The sequence below is a fragment of the Oncorhynchus kisutch genome, unplaced genomic scaffold (assembly GCF_002021735.2).
Source record: "Oncorhynchus kisutch isolate 150728-3 unplaced genomic scaffold, Okis_V2 scaffold3689, whole genome shotgun sequence".
NCBI lineage: Eukaryota > Metazoa > Chordata > Actinopteri > Salmoniformes > Salmonidae > Oncorhynchus > Oncorhynchus kisutch.
This window is the reverse complement of record NW_022265634.1, coordinates 145065-160547: the sequence shown is the minus strand read 5'-3', so window position 1 is coordinate 160547 and position 15483 is coordinate 145065. Positions and strand designations below refer to the sequence as shown.

General features: G+C 46.4%; 1 protein-coding gene across 7 annotated transcripts in view; it reads right to left on the bottom strand.

The window, feature by feature from the left end:
- Nucleotides 1–15483, bottom strand: part of LOC109885954 (caskin-1) — a 134775-nt gene that overhangs the window by 49335 nt on the left and 69957 nt on the right. For all 7 annotated transcript variants that reach the window (XM_031820813.1, XM_031820815.1, XM_031820812.1 and 4 more), the window contains exon 10: nucleotides 12899–13016. In XM_031820813.1, coding sequence (XP_031676673.1) covers nucleotides 12899–13016 — 118 coding nt within the window. The remainder of the gene's footprint in view (nucleotides 1–12898; nucleotides 13017–15483) is intronic.

The following is a 15483-nucleotide window of genomic DNA, read 5'->3' as shown; positions in this document are numbered from 1 at the left end:
GGAATGGAGGGAGGACAGGAGAGGATAGGAGAGAAGAGGAGAGGAGAAGGGTGGAAGGAGAGAGGAGAGGAATGGAAGGAAGAGAGGAATGGAGGGAGGAGAGAAGAGGTGAAGGATGGAAGGAGGAGAGGAGAGGAATGGAGGGAGGAGAGGAGAGGATAGGAGAGAAGAGGAGAGGAGAAGGGTGGAAGGAGAGAGGAGAGGAATGGAGGGAGGAGAGGAGAGGATAGGAGAGAAGAGGAGAAGGGTCGAAGGAGGAGAGGAGAGGAGAGGAGAGGAGAGGAGAGGAGAGGAGAGAGGAGAGGAGAGGAGAGGAGAGGAGAGGAGAGGAGAGGGGTGGAAGGAGAGAGGAGAGGAATGGAGGGAGGAGAGGAGAGGATAGGAGAGAAGAGGAGAGGAGAAGGGTGTAAGGAGAGAGGAGAGGAATGGAAAGAAGAGAGGAATGGAGGTAGGAGACAATAGGAGAGGAGAGAAGAGGACAAGGATAGAAGGAGGAGAGGAATGGAAGGAAGAGAGGAATGGAGGGAGGAGAGGATAGGAGAGGAGAAGGATGGAAGGAGGAGAGGAGAGGAGAAGGATGGAAGGAGGAGAGGAATGGAGGGAGGAGAGGATATGAGAGGAGAGAAGAGGAGAGGAGAGGAGAAGGGTGGAAGGAGAGAGGAGAGGAATGGAGGGAGGAGAGGATATGAGAGGAGAGGAGAGGAGAGGGGTGGAGATGAGAGGAGAGGAGAGGAGAGGAGAGGAGAGGAGAGGAGAGGAGAGGAGAGGAGAGGAGAGGAGAGGAGAGGGGTGGAAGGAGAGAGGAGAGGAATGGAGGGAGGAGAGGATAGGAGAGAAGAGGAGAGGAGAAGGGTGTAAGGAGAGAGGAGAGGAATGGAAAGAAGAGAGGAATGGAGGGAGGAGACAATAGGAGAGGAGAGGAATGGAGGGAGGAGAGGATATGAGAGGAGAGAAGAGATGAAGGATAGAAGGAGGAGAGGAATGGAAGGAAGAGAGGAATGGAGGGAGGAGAGGAGAGGAGAAGGATGGAAGGAGGAGAGGAGAGGAGAAGGATGGAAGGAGGAGAGGAATGGAGGGAGGAGAGGATATGAGAGGAGAGAAGAGGAGAGGATAGGAGAAGGGTGGAAGGAGAGAGGAGAGGAATGGAGGGAGGAGAGGATATGAGAGGAGAGAAGAGATGAAGGATAGAAGGAGGAGAGGAATGGAAGGAAGAGAGGAATGGAGGGAGGAGAGGAGAGGAGAAGGATGGAAGGAGGAGAGGAGAGGAGAAGGATGGAAGGAGGAGAGGAATGGAGGGAGGAGAGGATATGAGAGGAGAGAAGAGGAGAGGAGAGGAGAAGGGTGGAAGGAGAGAGGAGAGGAATGGAGGGAGGAGAGGATATGAGAGGAGAGGAGAGGAGAGGGGTGGAGAGGAGAGGAGAGGAGAGGAGAGGAGAGGAGAGGAGAGGAGAGGAGAGGAGAGGATGTAACTGTGAACCCCCCCGTGAACACAGCTGCCTTGCGTACACTATGTACTCTGGGGGTGTGTGTGCGTGGGTGTGTATTAGTGGAACGGTGTGTGTGTGCGTGTGTGTTCGTGGAACTGCGTGTGTGTGTTTGTTTGTGTGTATTTGTGGAACTGCGTGTGTGTGTGTGTGTGTGTGTGTGTGTGTGTGTGTGTGTGTGTGTGTGTGGAACTGAGCATCTGGTATGACTCACTTCATGCTCACTTTATGCTTTGGGAAGACCGATGATTCAACGATCAGTGGAACACACACACAGAGGGTCAGCTGTAAGGTAGTTGGTATCATGACAGAGGGTCAGCTGTAAGGTAGTTGGTATCATGCCAGAGGGTCAGCTGTAAGGTAGTTGGTATCGTGACAGAGGGTCAGCTGTAAGGTAGTTGGTATCGTGACAGAGGGTCAGCTGTAAGGTAGTTGGTATCGTGACAGAGGGTCAGCTGTAAGGTAGTTGGTATCATGACAGAGGGTCAGCTGTAAGGTAGTTGGTATCATGACAGAGGGTCAGCTGTAAGGTAGTTGGTTTCATGACAGAGGGTCAGCTGTAAGGTAGTTGGTTTCATGACAGAGGGTCAGCTGTAAGGTAGTTGGTATCGTGACAGAGGGTCAGCTGTAAGGTAGTTGGTATCGTGACAGAGGGTCAGTTGTAAGGTAGTTGGTATCGTGACAGAGGGTCAGCTGTAAGGTAGTTGGTATCGTGACAGAGGGTCAGTTGTAAGGTAGTTGGTATCATGACAGAGGGTCAGCTGTAAGGTAGTTGGTATCGTGACAGAGGGTCAGCTGTAAGGTAGTTGGTATCGTGACAGAGGGTCAGCTGTAAGGTAGTTGGTATCGTGACAGAGGGTCAGTTGTAAGGTAGTTGGTATCGTGACAGAGGGTCAGCTGTAAGGTAGTTGGTATCGTGACAGAGGGTCAGTTGTAAGGTAGTTGGTATCATGACAGAGGGTCAGCTGTAAGGTAGTTGGTATCGTGACAGAGGGTCAGCTGTAAGGTAGTTGGTATCATGCCAGAGGGTCAGCTGTAAGGTAGTTGGTATCGTGACAGAGGGTCAGCTGTAAGGTAGTTGGTATCGTGACAGAGGGTCAGCTGTAAGGTAGTTGGTATCGTGACAGAGGGTCAGCTGTAAGGTAGTTGGTATCGTGACAGAGGGTCAGCTGTAAGGTAGTTGGTATCGTGACAGAGGGTCAGCTGTAAGGTAGTTGGTATCATGACTGAGGGTCAGCTGTAAGGTAGTTGGTATCGTGACAGAGGGTCAGCTGTGTTCATATCAGCAGTAGAGAAACAACTGACAGGAAGGAGAAGAGTGAGAAGCTGTGCTTGTAGAGAGAGAAGAAGAACTTAGAGAAAGGATGTTGGGAAAAACAGCCAAACAGCAGGATGTGAAACAAAACAGACAAACATGAAAAAAACAGACAGACAGACAGACCCCCCAAGGTACAGACCCCCCAAGGTACAGACCCCCCAAGGTACAGACCCCCAAGGTACAGACCCCCCAAGGTACAGACCCCCCAAGGTACAGACCCCCCCAAGGTACAGACCCCCCAAGGTACAGACCCCCCAAGGTACAGACCCCACAAGGTACAGACCCCCCAAGGTACAGACCCCACAAGGTACAGACCCCACAAAGTCCTAGATATGACACCACTAGGTGTAGATATGACACCACTAGATATAGATATGACACTACTAGGTATAGATATGACACCACTAGATATAGATATGACACTACTAGGTGTAGATATGACACCACTAGGTATAGATACGACACCACTAGGTATAGATATGTCACCACTAGATATAGATATGACACCACTAGATATAGATATGACACCACTAGTTGTAGATATGACACCACTAGGTATAGATATGACACCACTAGGTATAGATATGACACCACTAGGTATAGATATGACACCACTAGATATAGATATGACACCACTAGATATAGATATGACACCACTAGATATAGATATGACACCACTAGGTATAGATATGACACCACTAGGTATAGATATGACACCACTAGAAATAGATATGACACCACTAGGTATGGATATGACACCACAAATCGGAGGGTCTGCTGTCCGGACCTCTGGCAGTCTCTATGGGGGTGCCACAGGGTTCAATTCTTGGACCGACTCTCTTCTCTGTATACATCAATGAGGTCGCTCTTGCTGCTGGTGAGTCTCTGATCCACCTCTACGCAGACGACACCATTCTGTATACTTCCGGCCCTTCTTTGGACACTGTGTTAACAACCCTCCAGGCAAGCTTCAATGCCATACAACTCTCCTTCCGTGGCCTCCAATTGCTCTTAAATACAAGTAAAACTAAATGCATGCTCTTCAACCGATCGCTACCTGCACCTACCCGCCTGTCCAACTGGCGGGTACTCTGGACGGCTCTGACTTAGAATACGTGGACAACTACAAATACTTAGGTGTCTGGTTAGACTGTAAACTCTCCTTCCAGACCCATATCAAACATCTCCAATCCAAAGTTAAATCTAGAATTGGCTTCCTATTTCGCAACAAAGCATCCTTCACTCATGCTGCCAAACATACCCTTGTAAAACTGACCATCCTACCAATCCTCGACTTTGGCGATGTCATTTACAAAATAGCCTCCAATACCCTACTCAACAAATTGGATGCAGTCTATCACAGTGCAATCCGTTTTGTCACCAAAGCCCCATATACTACCCACCATTGTGACCTGTACGCTCTCGTTGGCTGGCCCTCGCTTCATACTCGTCGCCAAACCCACTGGCTCCATGTCATCTACAAGACCCTGCTAGGCAAAGTCCCCCCTTATCTCAGCTCGCTGGTCACCATAGCATCTCCCACCTGTGGCACACGCTCCAGCAGGTATATCTCTCTAGTCACCCCCAGAACCAATTCTTTCTTTGGCTGCCTCTCCTTCCAGTTCTCTGCTGCCAATGACTGGAACGAACTACAAAAATCTCTGAAACTGGAAACACTTATCTCCCTCACTAGCTTTAAGCACCAACTGTCAGAGCAGCTCACAGATTACTGCACCTGTACATAGCCCACCTATAATTTAGCCCAAACAACTACCTCTTTCCCAACTGTATTTAATTTAATTTATTTATTTATTTTGCTCCTTTGCACCCCATTATTTTTATTTCTATTTTGCACATTCTTCCATTGCAAAACTACCATTCCAGTATTTTACTTGCTATATTGTATTTACTTTGCCATCTTGGCCTTTTTGCCTTTACCTCCCTTCTCACCTCATTTGCTCACATTGTATATAGACTTGTTTATACTGTATTATTTACTGTATGTCTGTTTTACTCCATGTGTAACTCTGTGTCGTTGTATCTGTCGAACTGCTTTGCTTTATCTTGGCCAGGTCGCAATTGTAAATGAGAACTTGTTCTCAACTTGCCTACCTGGTTAAATAAAGGTAAAATTAAAAAAAAAATTAAAAAAGGGGGAGACACCCTGGACCCAAACTGTTACAGACCTATATCCATCCTGCCCTGCCTATCTAAGGTATTCGAAAGCCAAGTCAACAAACAGGTCACTGACCATCTCGAATCCCACCGTACCTTCTCCGCTGTGCAATCTGGTTTCCGAGCCGGTCACGGGTGCACCTCAGCCACGCTCAAGGTACTAAACGATATCATAACCGCCATCGATAAAAGACAGTACTGTGCAGCCGTCTTCATCGACCTGGCCAAGGCTTTCGACTCTGTCAATCACCATATTCTTATCGGCAGACTCAGTAGCCTCGGTTTTTCTGATGACTGCCTTGCCTGGTTCACCAACTACTTTGCAGACAGAGTTCAGTGTGTCAAATCGGAGGGCATGCTGTCCGGTCCTCTGGCAGTCTCTATGGGGGTGCCACAGAGTTCAATTCTCGGCCCGACTCTTTTCTCTGTATATATCAATGATGTTGCTCTTGCTGCGGGCGATTCCCTGATCCACCTCTACGCAGACGACACCATTCTATATACTTTTGGCCCGTCATTGGACACTGTGCTATCTAACCTCCAAACGAGCTTCAATGCCATACAACACTCCTTCCGTGGCCTCCAACTGCTCTTAAACGCTAGTAAAACCAAATGCATGCTTTTCAACAGTTCGCTGCCTGCACCCGCACGTCCGACTAGCATCACCACCTTGGATGGTTCCGACCTTGAATATGTGGACATCTATAAGTACCTAGGCGTCTGGCTAGACTGTAAACTCTCCTTCCAGACTCATATCAAACATCTCCAATCCAAAATCAAAAAGGTTTGCCTTTTCAAAGAATCTTCAATCCAAAGTTAAATCTAGAGTCGGCTTTCTATTCCGCATCAAAGCCTCCTTCACTCAAGCCGCCAAGCTTACCCTAGTAAAACTGACTATCCTACCGATCCTCGACTTCGGCGATGTCATCTACAAAATAGCTTCCAATACTCTACTCAGCAAACTGGATGCAGTCTATCACAGTGCCATCCGTTTTGTTACTAAAGCACCTTATACTACCCACCACTGCGACTTGTATGCTCTAGTCGGCTGGCCCTCGCTACATATTCGTCGCCAGACCCACTGGCTCCAGGTCATCTACAAGTCCATGCTAGGTAAAGCTCCGCCTTATCTCAGTTCACTGGTCACGATTGCAACACCCACCCGTAGCACGCGCTCCAGCAGGTGTATCTCACTGATCATCCCTAAAGCCAACACCTCATTTGGCCGCCTTTCGTTCCAGTTCTCTGCTGCCAGTGACTGGAACAAATTGCAAAAATCGCTGAAGTTGGAGACTTTTAATCTCCCTCACCAACTTCAAACATCTGCTATCTGAGCAGCTAACCGATCGCTGCAGCTGTACATAGTCTATCGGTAAATAGCCCACCCATTTTCACCTACCTCATCCCCATACTGTTTTTATTTATTTACTTTTCTGCTCTTTTGCACACCAATATCTCTACCTGTACATGACCATCTGATCATTCATCACTCCAGTGTTAATCTGCAAAATTGTAATTATTCGCCTACCTCCTCATGCCTTTTGCACACATTGTATATAGACTCCCCCTTTGTTTTCTACTGTGTTATTGACTTGTTAATTGTTTACTCCATGTGTAACTCTTTGTTGTCTGCTCACACTGCTATGCTTTATCTTGGCCAGGTCGCAGTTGTAAATGAGAACTTGTTCTCAACTAGCCTACCTGGTTAAATAAAGGTGTTCTCAACTAGCCTACCTGGTTAAATAAAGGTGTTCTCAACTAGCCTACCTGGTTAAATAAAGGTGAAATAAAAAAATCTAAAAATATCAGACTGGTAGCTTAGCTCCCTCTACTGGTTCAGTCGTGGAACAGCACCTAGTCACACGGTCCAGTCAGCAGTAGACAATGCAGGCTGGTTGATAGATAGAGCTGTATCAGACTGGTAGCTTAGCTCCCTCTACTGGTTCAGTCGTGGAACAGCACCTAGTCACACGGTCAAGTCAGCAGTGGACAATGCAGGCTGATTTTCCTTTTTAGTAGACGGAGGTCAGTCAACAGGAGGTTGGTGCGTGTCACAGGAGGTTGGTGGCACCTTAATTGGGGAGGAGGAGCTGGTGGTAATGGCTGGTGTGGAATCAGTGGAACGGTATCTAACACATCCAACATATGGTGTCCAGGGGTTTGATGCAATTCCATGTTTATCTCCGTTCCAGCCATTATGACGAACCGTTCACCAATCAGCAGCCTCCGCCGAGGTTTAGAATAACGTATGCAGCAGGTTAGGTTAATTAGGTCCAGGTTAGGAAAAGGATTAGCTAACATAGCTGAGTTCAAGATCTTCTGGGAGGAGAGAAACGGAGAGCCCTTCTGCTACAGAGGGTTAAGGCTTCTCTCTCTCTCTCTCTCGCTCTGTCTGTCTGTCTGTCTGTCTGTCTGTCTGTCTGTCTCTATCTCTCTCTCTCTCTCTCTCTGTCTCTCTCTCTCTCTCTCCCTCCCGGGGTTGGTCTGGGCATGCTGAGTTGAAGACCCTCTCTCCAACACTGACACACATGCTGCTGTACTGTTAGACTCTAACAGGGCTGTACTGCAGGTTAGACTCTAACAGGGCTGTACTGCAGGTTAAAGGACTCTAACAGGGCTGTACTGCAGGTTAGACTCTAACAGGGCTGTACTACAGGTTAGACTCTAACAGGGCTGTACTGCAGGTTAGACTCTAACAGGGCTGTACTGCAGGTTAAAGGACTCTAACAGGGCTGTACTGCAGGTTAGACTCTAACAGGGCTGTACTGCAGGTTAGACTCTAACAGGGCTGTACTGCAGGTTAGACTAACAGGGCTGTACTGCAGGTTAGACTCTAACAGGGCTGTACTGCAGGTTAGACTCTAACAGGGCTGTACTGCAGGTTAGACTAACAGGGCTGTACTGCAGGTTAGACTCTAACAGGGCTGTACTGCAGGTTAGACTCTAACAGGGCTGTACTGCAGGTTAAAGGACTCTAACAGGGCTGTACTGCAGGTTAGACTAACAGGGCTGTACTGCAGGTTAGACTCTAACAGGGCTGTACTACAGGTTAGACTAACAGGGCTGTACTGCAGGTTAGACTCTAACAGGGCTGTACTACAGGTTAGACTCTAACAGGGCTGTACTGCAGGTTAGAGTAACAGGGCTGTACTGCAGGTTAAACTCTAACAGGGATGTACTGCAGGTTAGACTAACAGGGCTGTACTGCAGGTTAGACTCTAACAGGGTTGTACTGCAGGTTAAAGGACTCTAACAGGGCTGTACTACAGGTTAGACTCTAACAGGGCTGTACTGCAGGTTAGACTAACAGGGCTGTACTGCAGGTTAGACTCTAACAGGGCTGTACTACAGGTTAGACTAACAGGGCTGTACTGCAGGTTAGACTCTAACAGGGCTGTACTAACAGGGCTGTACTGCAGGTTAGAGTAACAGGGCTGTACTACAGGTTAAAGGACTCTAACAGGGCTGTACTACAGGTTAGACTCTAACAGGGATGTACTGCAGGTTAGACTAACAGGGCTGTACTGCAGGTTAGACTCTAACAGGGCTGTACTGCAGGTTAGACTAACAGGGCTGTACTACAGGTTAAAGGACTCTAACAGGGCTGTACTACAGGTTAGACTCTAACAGGGCTGTACTGCAGGTTAAAGGACTCTAACAGGGCTGTACTACAGGTTAAAGGACTCTAACAGGGCTGTACTACAGGTTAAAGGACTCTAACAGGGCTGTACTACAGGTTAGACTCTAACAGGGCTGTACTACAGGTTAGACTCTAACAGGGCTGTACTACAGGTTAGACTCTAACAGGGCTGTACTGCAGGTTAAAGGACTCTAACAGGGCTGTACTGCAGGTTAAAGGACTCTAACAGGGCTGTACTGCAGGTTAGACTCTAACAGGGCTGTACTGCAGGTTAGACTAACAGGGCTGTACTGCAGGTTAGACTCTAACAGGGCTGTACTGCAGGTTAGACTCTAACAGGGCTGTACTGCAGGTTAGACTCTAACAGGGCTGTACTACAGGTTAGACTCTAACAGGGCTGTACTGCAGGTTAGAGTAACAGGGCTGTACTGCAGGTTAGACTCTAACAGGGCTGTACTGCAGGTTAGACTAACAGGGCTGTACTACAGGTTAAAGGACTCTAACAGGGCTGTACTACAGGTTAGACTCTAACAGGGATGTACTGCAGGTTAGACTAACAGGGCTGTACTACAGGTTAGACTCTAACAGGGCTGTACTGCAGGTTAGACTAACAGGGCTGTACTGCAGGTTAGACTAACAGGGCTGTACTGCAGGTTAGACTCTAACAGGGCTGTACTGCAGGTTAGACTCTAACAGGGCTGTACTGCAGGTTAGACTAACAGGGCTGTACTGCAGGTTAGACTCTAACAGGGATGTACTGCAGGTTAGACTAACAGGGCTGTACTGCAGGTTAGACTCTAACAGGGCTGTACTACAGGTTAGACTCTAACAGGGCTGTACTGCAGGTTAGACTAACAGGGCTGTACTGCAGGTTAGACTCTAACAGGGCTGTACTACAGGTTAGACTAACAGGGCTGTACTGCAGGTTAGACTCTAACAGGGCTGTACTAACAGGGCTGTACTGCAGGTTAGAGTAACAGGGCTGTACTACAGGTTAAAGGACTCTAACAGGGCTGTACTACAGGTTAGACTCTAACAGGGATGTACTGCAGGTTAGACTAACAGGGCTGTACTGCAGGTTAGACTCTAACAGGGCTGTACTGCAGGTTAGACTAACAGGGCTGTACTACAGGTTAAAGGACTCTAACAGGGCTGTACTACAGGTTAGACTCTAACAGGGCTGTACTGCAGGTTAGACTAACAGGGCTGTACTACAGGTTAAAGGACTCTAACAGGGCTGTACTACAGGTTAAAGGACTCTAACAGGGCTGTACTACAGGTTAAAGGACTCTAACAGGGCTGTACTACAGGTTAGACTCTAACAGGGCTCCCGTCCCTGGAGGGGGTGCGACACCTGAGTGGGTTGATTCACTGTTGTGGTCATCCTGTCTGGGTTGGCGCCCCCCCCCCTTGGGTTGTGCCGTGGCGGAGATCTTTGTGGGCTATACTCAGCCTTGTCTCAGGATGGTAAGTTGGTGGTTGAAGATATCCCTCTAGTGGTGTGGGGGCTGTGCTTTGGCAAAGTGGGTGGGGTTATATCCTTCCTGTTTGGCCCTGTCCGGGGGTGTCCTCGGATGGGGCCACAGTGTCTCCTGACCCCTCCTGTCTCAGCCTCCAGTATTTATGCTGCAGTAGTTTATGTGTCGGGGGGCTGGGGTCAGTTTGTTATATCTGGAGTACTTCTCCTGTCCTATTCGGTGTCCTGTGTGAATCTAAGTGTGCGTTCTCTAATTCTCTCCTTCTCTCTTTCTTTCTCTCTCTCGGAGGACCTGAGCCCTAGGACCATGCCCCAGGACTACCTGACATGATGACTCCTTGCTGTCCCCAGTCTACCTGGCCATGCTGCTGCTCCAGTTTCAACTTCCACCTGACTGTGCTGCTGCTCTAGTTTCAACTGTTCTGCCTTATTATTATTCGACCATGCTGGTCATTTATGAACATTGAACATCTTGGCCATGTTCTGTTATAATCTCCACCCGGCACAGCCAGAAGAGGACTGGCCACCCCACATAGCCTGGTTCCTCTCTAGGTTTCTTCCTAGGTATTGGCCTTTTCTAGGGAGTTTTTCCTAGCCACCGTGCTTCTACACCTGCATTGCTTGCTGTTTGGGGTTTTAGGCTGGGTTTCTGTACAGCACTTTGAGATATCAGCTGATGGTTCAGTCGTGGAACAGCACCTAGTCACACGGTCCAGTCAGCAGTAGACATAAATAAATAATAAATACATTTGATTTTGATTTGATGTGTAATCAGGGCCAGGTAGTCTATAGGTCTACTTCCACTACAGAACCTGGTGAGTACAGACTGATGTGTAGAGCCGACCCCATTTAGTCCACTACAGGAACCGGTGAGTAAAGACTGTGGTGTGTAGGACCGCATGTGTTGATTGTTGCCTGATTGGTGCTTCTACACCTGCATTGCTTGCTGTTTGGGGTTTTAGGCTGGGTTTCTGTACAGCACTTTGAGATATCAGCTGATGTACGAAGGGCTATATAAATAAATTTGATTTGATTTGATACTGCAGGTTAGACTCTAACAGGGCTGTACTGCAGGTTAGACTCTAACAGGGCTGTACTGCAGGTTAGACTCTAACAGGGCTGTACTGCAGGTTAGACTCTAACAGGGCTGTACTGCAGGTTAGACTCTAACAGGGCTGTACTGCAGGTTAGACTCTAACAGGGCTGTACTGCAGGTTAGACTCTAACAGGGCTGTACTGCAGGTTAAAGGACTCTAACAGGGCTGTACTGCAGGTTAGACTCTAACAGGGCTGTACTGCAGGTTAGACTCTAACAGGGCTGTACTGCAGGTTAGACTCTAACAGGGCTGTACTGCAGGTTAAAGGACTCTAACAGGGCTGTACTGCAGGTTAGACTCTAACAGGGCTGTACTGCAGGTTAGACTAACAGGGCTGTACTGCAGGTTAGACTCTAACAGGGCTGTACTGCAGGTTAGACTCTAACAGGGCTGTACTGCAGGTTAGACTAACAGGGCTGTACTGCAGGTTAGACTAACAGGGCTGTACTGCAGGTTAGACTCTAACAGGGCTGTACTGCAGGTTAAAGGACTCTAACAGGGCTGTACTACAGGTTAGACTCTAACAGGGCTGTACTGCAGGTTAGACTAACAGGGCTGTACTACAGGTTAAAGGACTCTAACAGGGCTGTACTACAGGTTAAAGGACTCTAACAGGGCTGTACTACAGGTTAAAGGACTCTAACAGGGCTGTACTACAGGTTAGACTCTAACAGGGCTGTACTACAGGTTAGACTCTAACAGGGCTGTACTACAGGTTAGACTCTAACAGGGCTGTACTGCAGGTTAGACTCTAACAGGGCTGTACTGCAGGTTAGACTCTAACAGGGCTGTACTGCAGGTTAGACTCTAACAGGGCTGTACTGCAGGTTAGACTCTAACAGGGCTGTACTGCAGGTTAAAGGACTCTAACAGGGCTGTACTACAGGTTAGACTCTAACAGGGCTGTACTGCAGGTTAGACTAACAGGGCTGTACTGCAGGTTAGACTCTAACAGGGCTGTACTGCAGGTTAAAGGACTCTATACAGGGCTGTACTGCAGGTTAGACTCTAACAGGGGCTGTACTGCAGGTTAGACTCTAACAGGGCTGTACTGCAGGTTAGACTCTAACAGGGCTGTACTGCAGGTTAAAGGACTCTAACAGGGCTGTACTGCAGGTTAGACTCTAACAGGGGCTGTACTGCAGGTTAGACTAACAGGGCTGTACTGCAGGTTAGACTCTAACAGGGCTGTACTGCAGGTTAGACTCTAAACAGGGCTGTACTGCAGGTTAGACTAACAGGGCTGTACTGCAGGTTAGACTAACAGGGCTGTACTGCAGGTTAGACTCTAACAGGGCTGTACTGCAGGTTAAAGGACTCTAACAGGGCTGTACTGCAGGTTAGACTAACAGGGCTGTACTGCAGGTTAGACTAACAGGGCTGTACTGCAGGTTAGACTAACAGGGCTGTACTGCAGGTTAGACTCTAACAGGGCTGTACTGCAGGTTAAAGGACTCTAACAGGGCTGTACTGCAGGTTAGACTCTAACAGGGCTGTACTGCAGGTTAAAGGACTCTAACAGGGCTGTACTGCAGGTTAGACTAACAGGGCTGTACTGCAGGTTAGACTAACAGGGCTGTACTGCAGGTTAAAGGACTCTAACAGGGCTGTACTACAGGTTAGACTCTAACAGGGATGTACTGCAGGTTAAAGGATAATTCCCGAGAACCCAGAAGAACCCGCACGCACACAGACACAAACACACACCTGTTCTTTTGTTGATGACCTCCACTATTGTAGAAGGGAAGTAGCCGACGCGGTCATTTCCTGTACGGTTGTCATGGATACAGCCCTTCCAGCGCCCGTCAACATGCTGCTCGAGAACCTTCCAGAGAAAACAAAGAAATTCAACATGGCAGAGTAGAATATAATAAACAGGGAACAGAAGAATAGAGTAGAATATAATAAACAGGGAACAGAAGAATAGAGTAGAATAGAGTAGAATATAATGAACAGAACAGAACAATAGAGTAGAATAGAGTAGAATATAATAAACAGAACAGAACAATAGAGTAGAATATAATGAACAGAGAACAGAAGAATAGAGTAGAATATAATGAACAGAGAACAGAAGAATAGAGTAGAATATAATAAACAGGGAACAGAAGAATAGAGTAGAATATAATGAACAGAGAACAGAATAATAGAGTAGAATAGAGTAGAATAGAGTAGAATAGAGTAGAATAGAGTAGAATATAATAAACAGAGCAGTAGAATAGAGTAGAATATAATGAACAGGGAACAGAATAATAGAGTAGAATATAATGAACAGAGAACAGAACAATAGAGTAGAATATAATGAACAGAGAACAGAACAATAGAGTAGAATATAATGAACAGAGAACAGAACAATAGAGTAGAATATAATGAACAGAGAACAGAACAATAGAGTAGAATATAATAAACAGAACAGAACAATAGAGTAGAATATAATGAACAGAGAACAGAAGAATAGAGTAGAATATAATGAACAGAGAACAGAACAATAGAGTAGAATATAATGAACAGAGAACAGAATAATAGAGTAGAATATAATAAACAGGGAACAGAAGAATAGAGTAGAATATAATAAACAGGGAACAGAAGAATAGAGTAGAATATAATAAACAGGGAACAGAAGAATAGAGTAGAATATAATGAACAGAGAACAGAATAATAGAGTAGAATAGAGTAGAATAGAGTAGAATAGAGTAGAATATAATAAACAGAGCAGTAGAATAGAGTAGAATATAATGAACAGGGAACAGAATAATAGAGTAGAATATAATGAACAGAGAACAGAACAATAGAGTAGAATATAATGAACAGAGAACAGAACAATAGAGTAGAATATAATGAACAGAGAACAGAACAATAGAGTAGAATATAATAAACAGAACAGAACAATAGAGTAGAATATAATGAACAGAGAACAGAAGAATAGAGTAGAATATAATGAACAGAGAACAGAACAATGGAGTAGAATATAATAAACAGGGAACAGAACAATAGAGTAGAATATAATGAACAGAGAACAGAACAATAGAGTAGAATATAATAAACAGAGAACAGAACAATAGAGTAGAATATAATTCCTGTTCCTGTTATCTCCTGTACCTATCCTCTATCCTTCTCTACCTGTTCCTGTTATCTCCTGTACCTATCCTTCTCTACCTGTTCCTGTTATCTCCTGTACCTATCCTCTATCCTTCTCTACCTGTTCCTGTTATCTCCTGTATTTATCCTTCTCTACCTGTTCCTGATATCTCCTGTATCTATCCTTCTCTACCTGTTCCTGTTATCTCCTGTACCTATCCTTCTCTACCTGTTCCTGTTATCTCCTGTACCTATCCTCTATCCTTCTCTACCTGTTCCTGTTATCTCCTGTACCTATCCTTCTCTACCTGTTCCTGTTATCTCCTGTACCTATCCTTCTCTACCTGTTATCTCCTGTATCTATCCTTCTCTACCTGTTCCTGTTATCTCCTGTATCTATCCTTCTCTACCTGTTCCTGTTATCTCCTGTACCTATCCTTCTCTACCTGTTCCTGTTATCTCCTGTACCTATCCTCTATCCTTCTCTACCTGTTCCTGTTATCTCCTGCATCTATCCTCTATCCTTCTCTACCTGTTCCTGTTATCTCCTGTACCTATCCTCTATCCTTCTCTACCTGTTCCTGGTATCTCCTGTATCTATCCTTCTCTACCTGTTCCTGTTATCTCCTGTACCTATCCTTCTCTACCTGTTCCTGTTATCTCCTGTATCTATCCTCTATCCTTCTCTACCTGTTCCTGTTATCTCATGTACCTATCCCATCTCTACATGTTCCTGTTATCTCCTGTATCTATCCTTCTCTACCTGTTCCTGTTATCTCCTGTACCTATCCTCTATCCTTCTCTACCTGTTCCTGTTATCTCCTGTACATATCCTTCTCTACCTGTTCCTGTTATCTCCTGTACCTATCCTTCTCTACCTGTTCCTGCTATCTCCTGTATCTATCCTTCTCTACCTGTTCCTGTTATCTCCTGTATCTATCCTCTATCCTTCTCTACCTGTTCCTATTATCTCCTGTACCTATCCTCTATCCTTCTCTACCTGTTCCTGTTATCTCCTGTATCTATCCTCTATCCTTCTCTACCTGTTCCTGTTATATCCTGTACCTATCCTCTATCCTTCTCTACCTGTTCCTGGTATCTCCTGTATCTATCCTTCTCTACCTGTTCCTGTTATCTCCTGTACCTATCCTTCTCTACCTGTTCCTGTTATCTCCTGTATCTATCCTCTATCCTTCTCTACCTGTTCCTGTTATCTC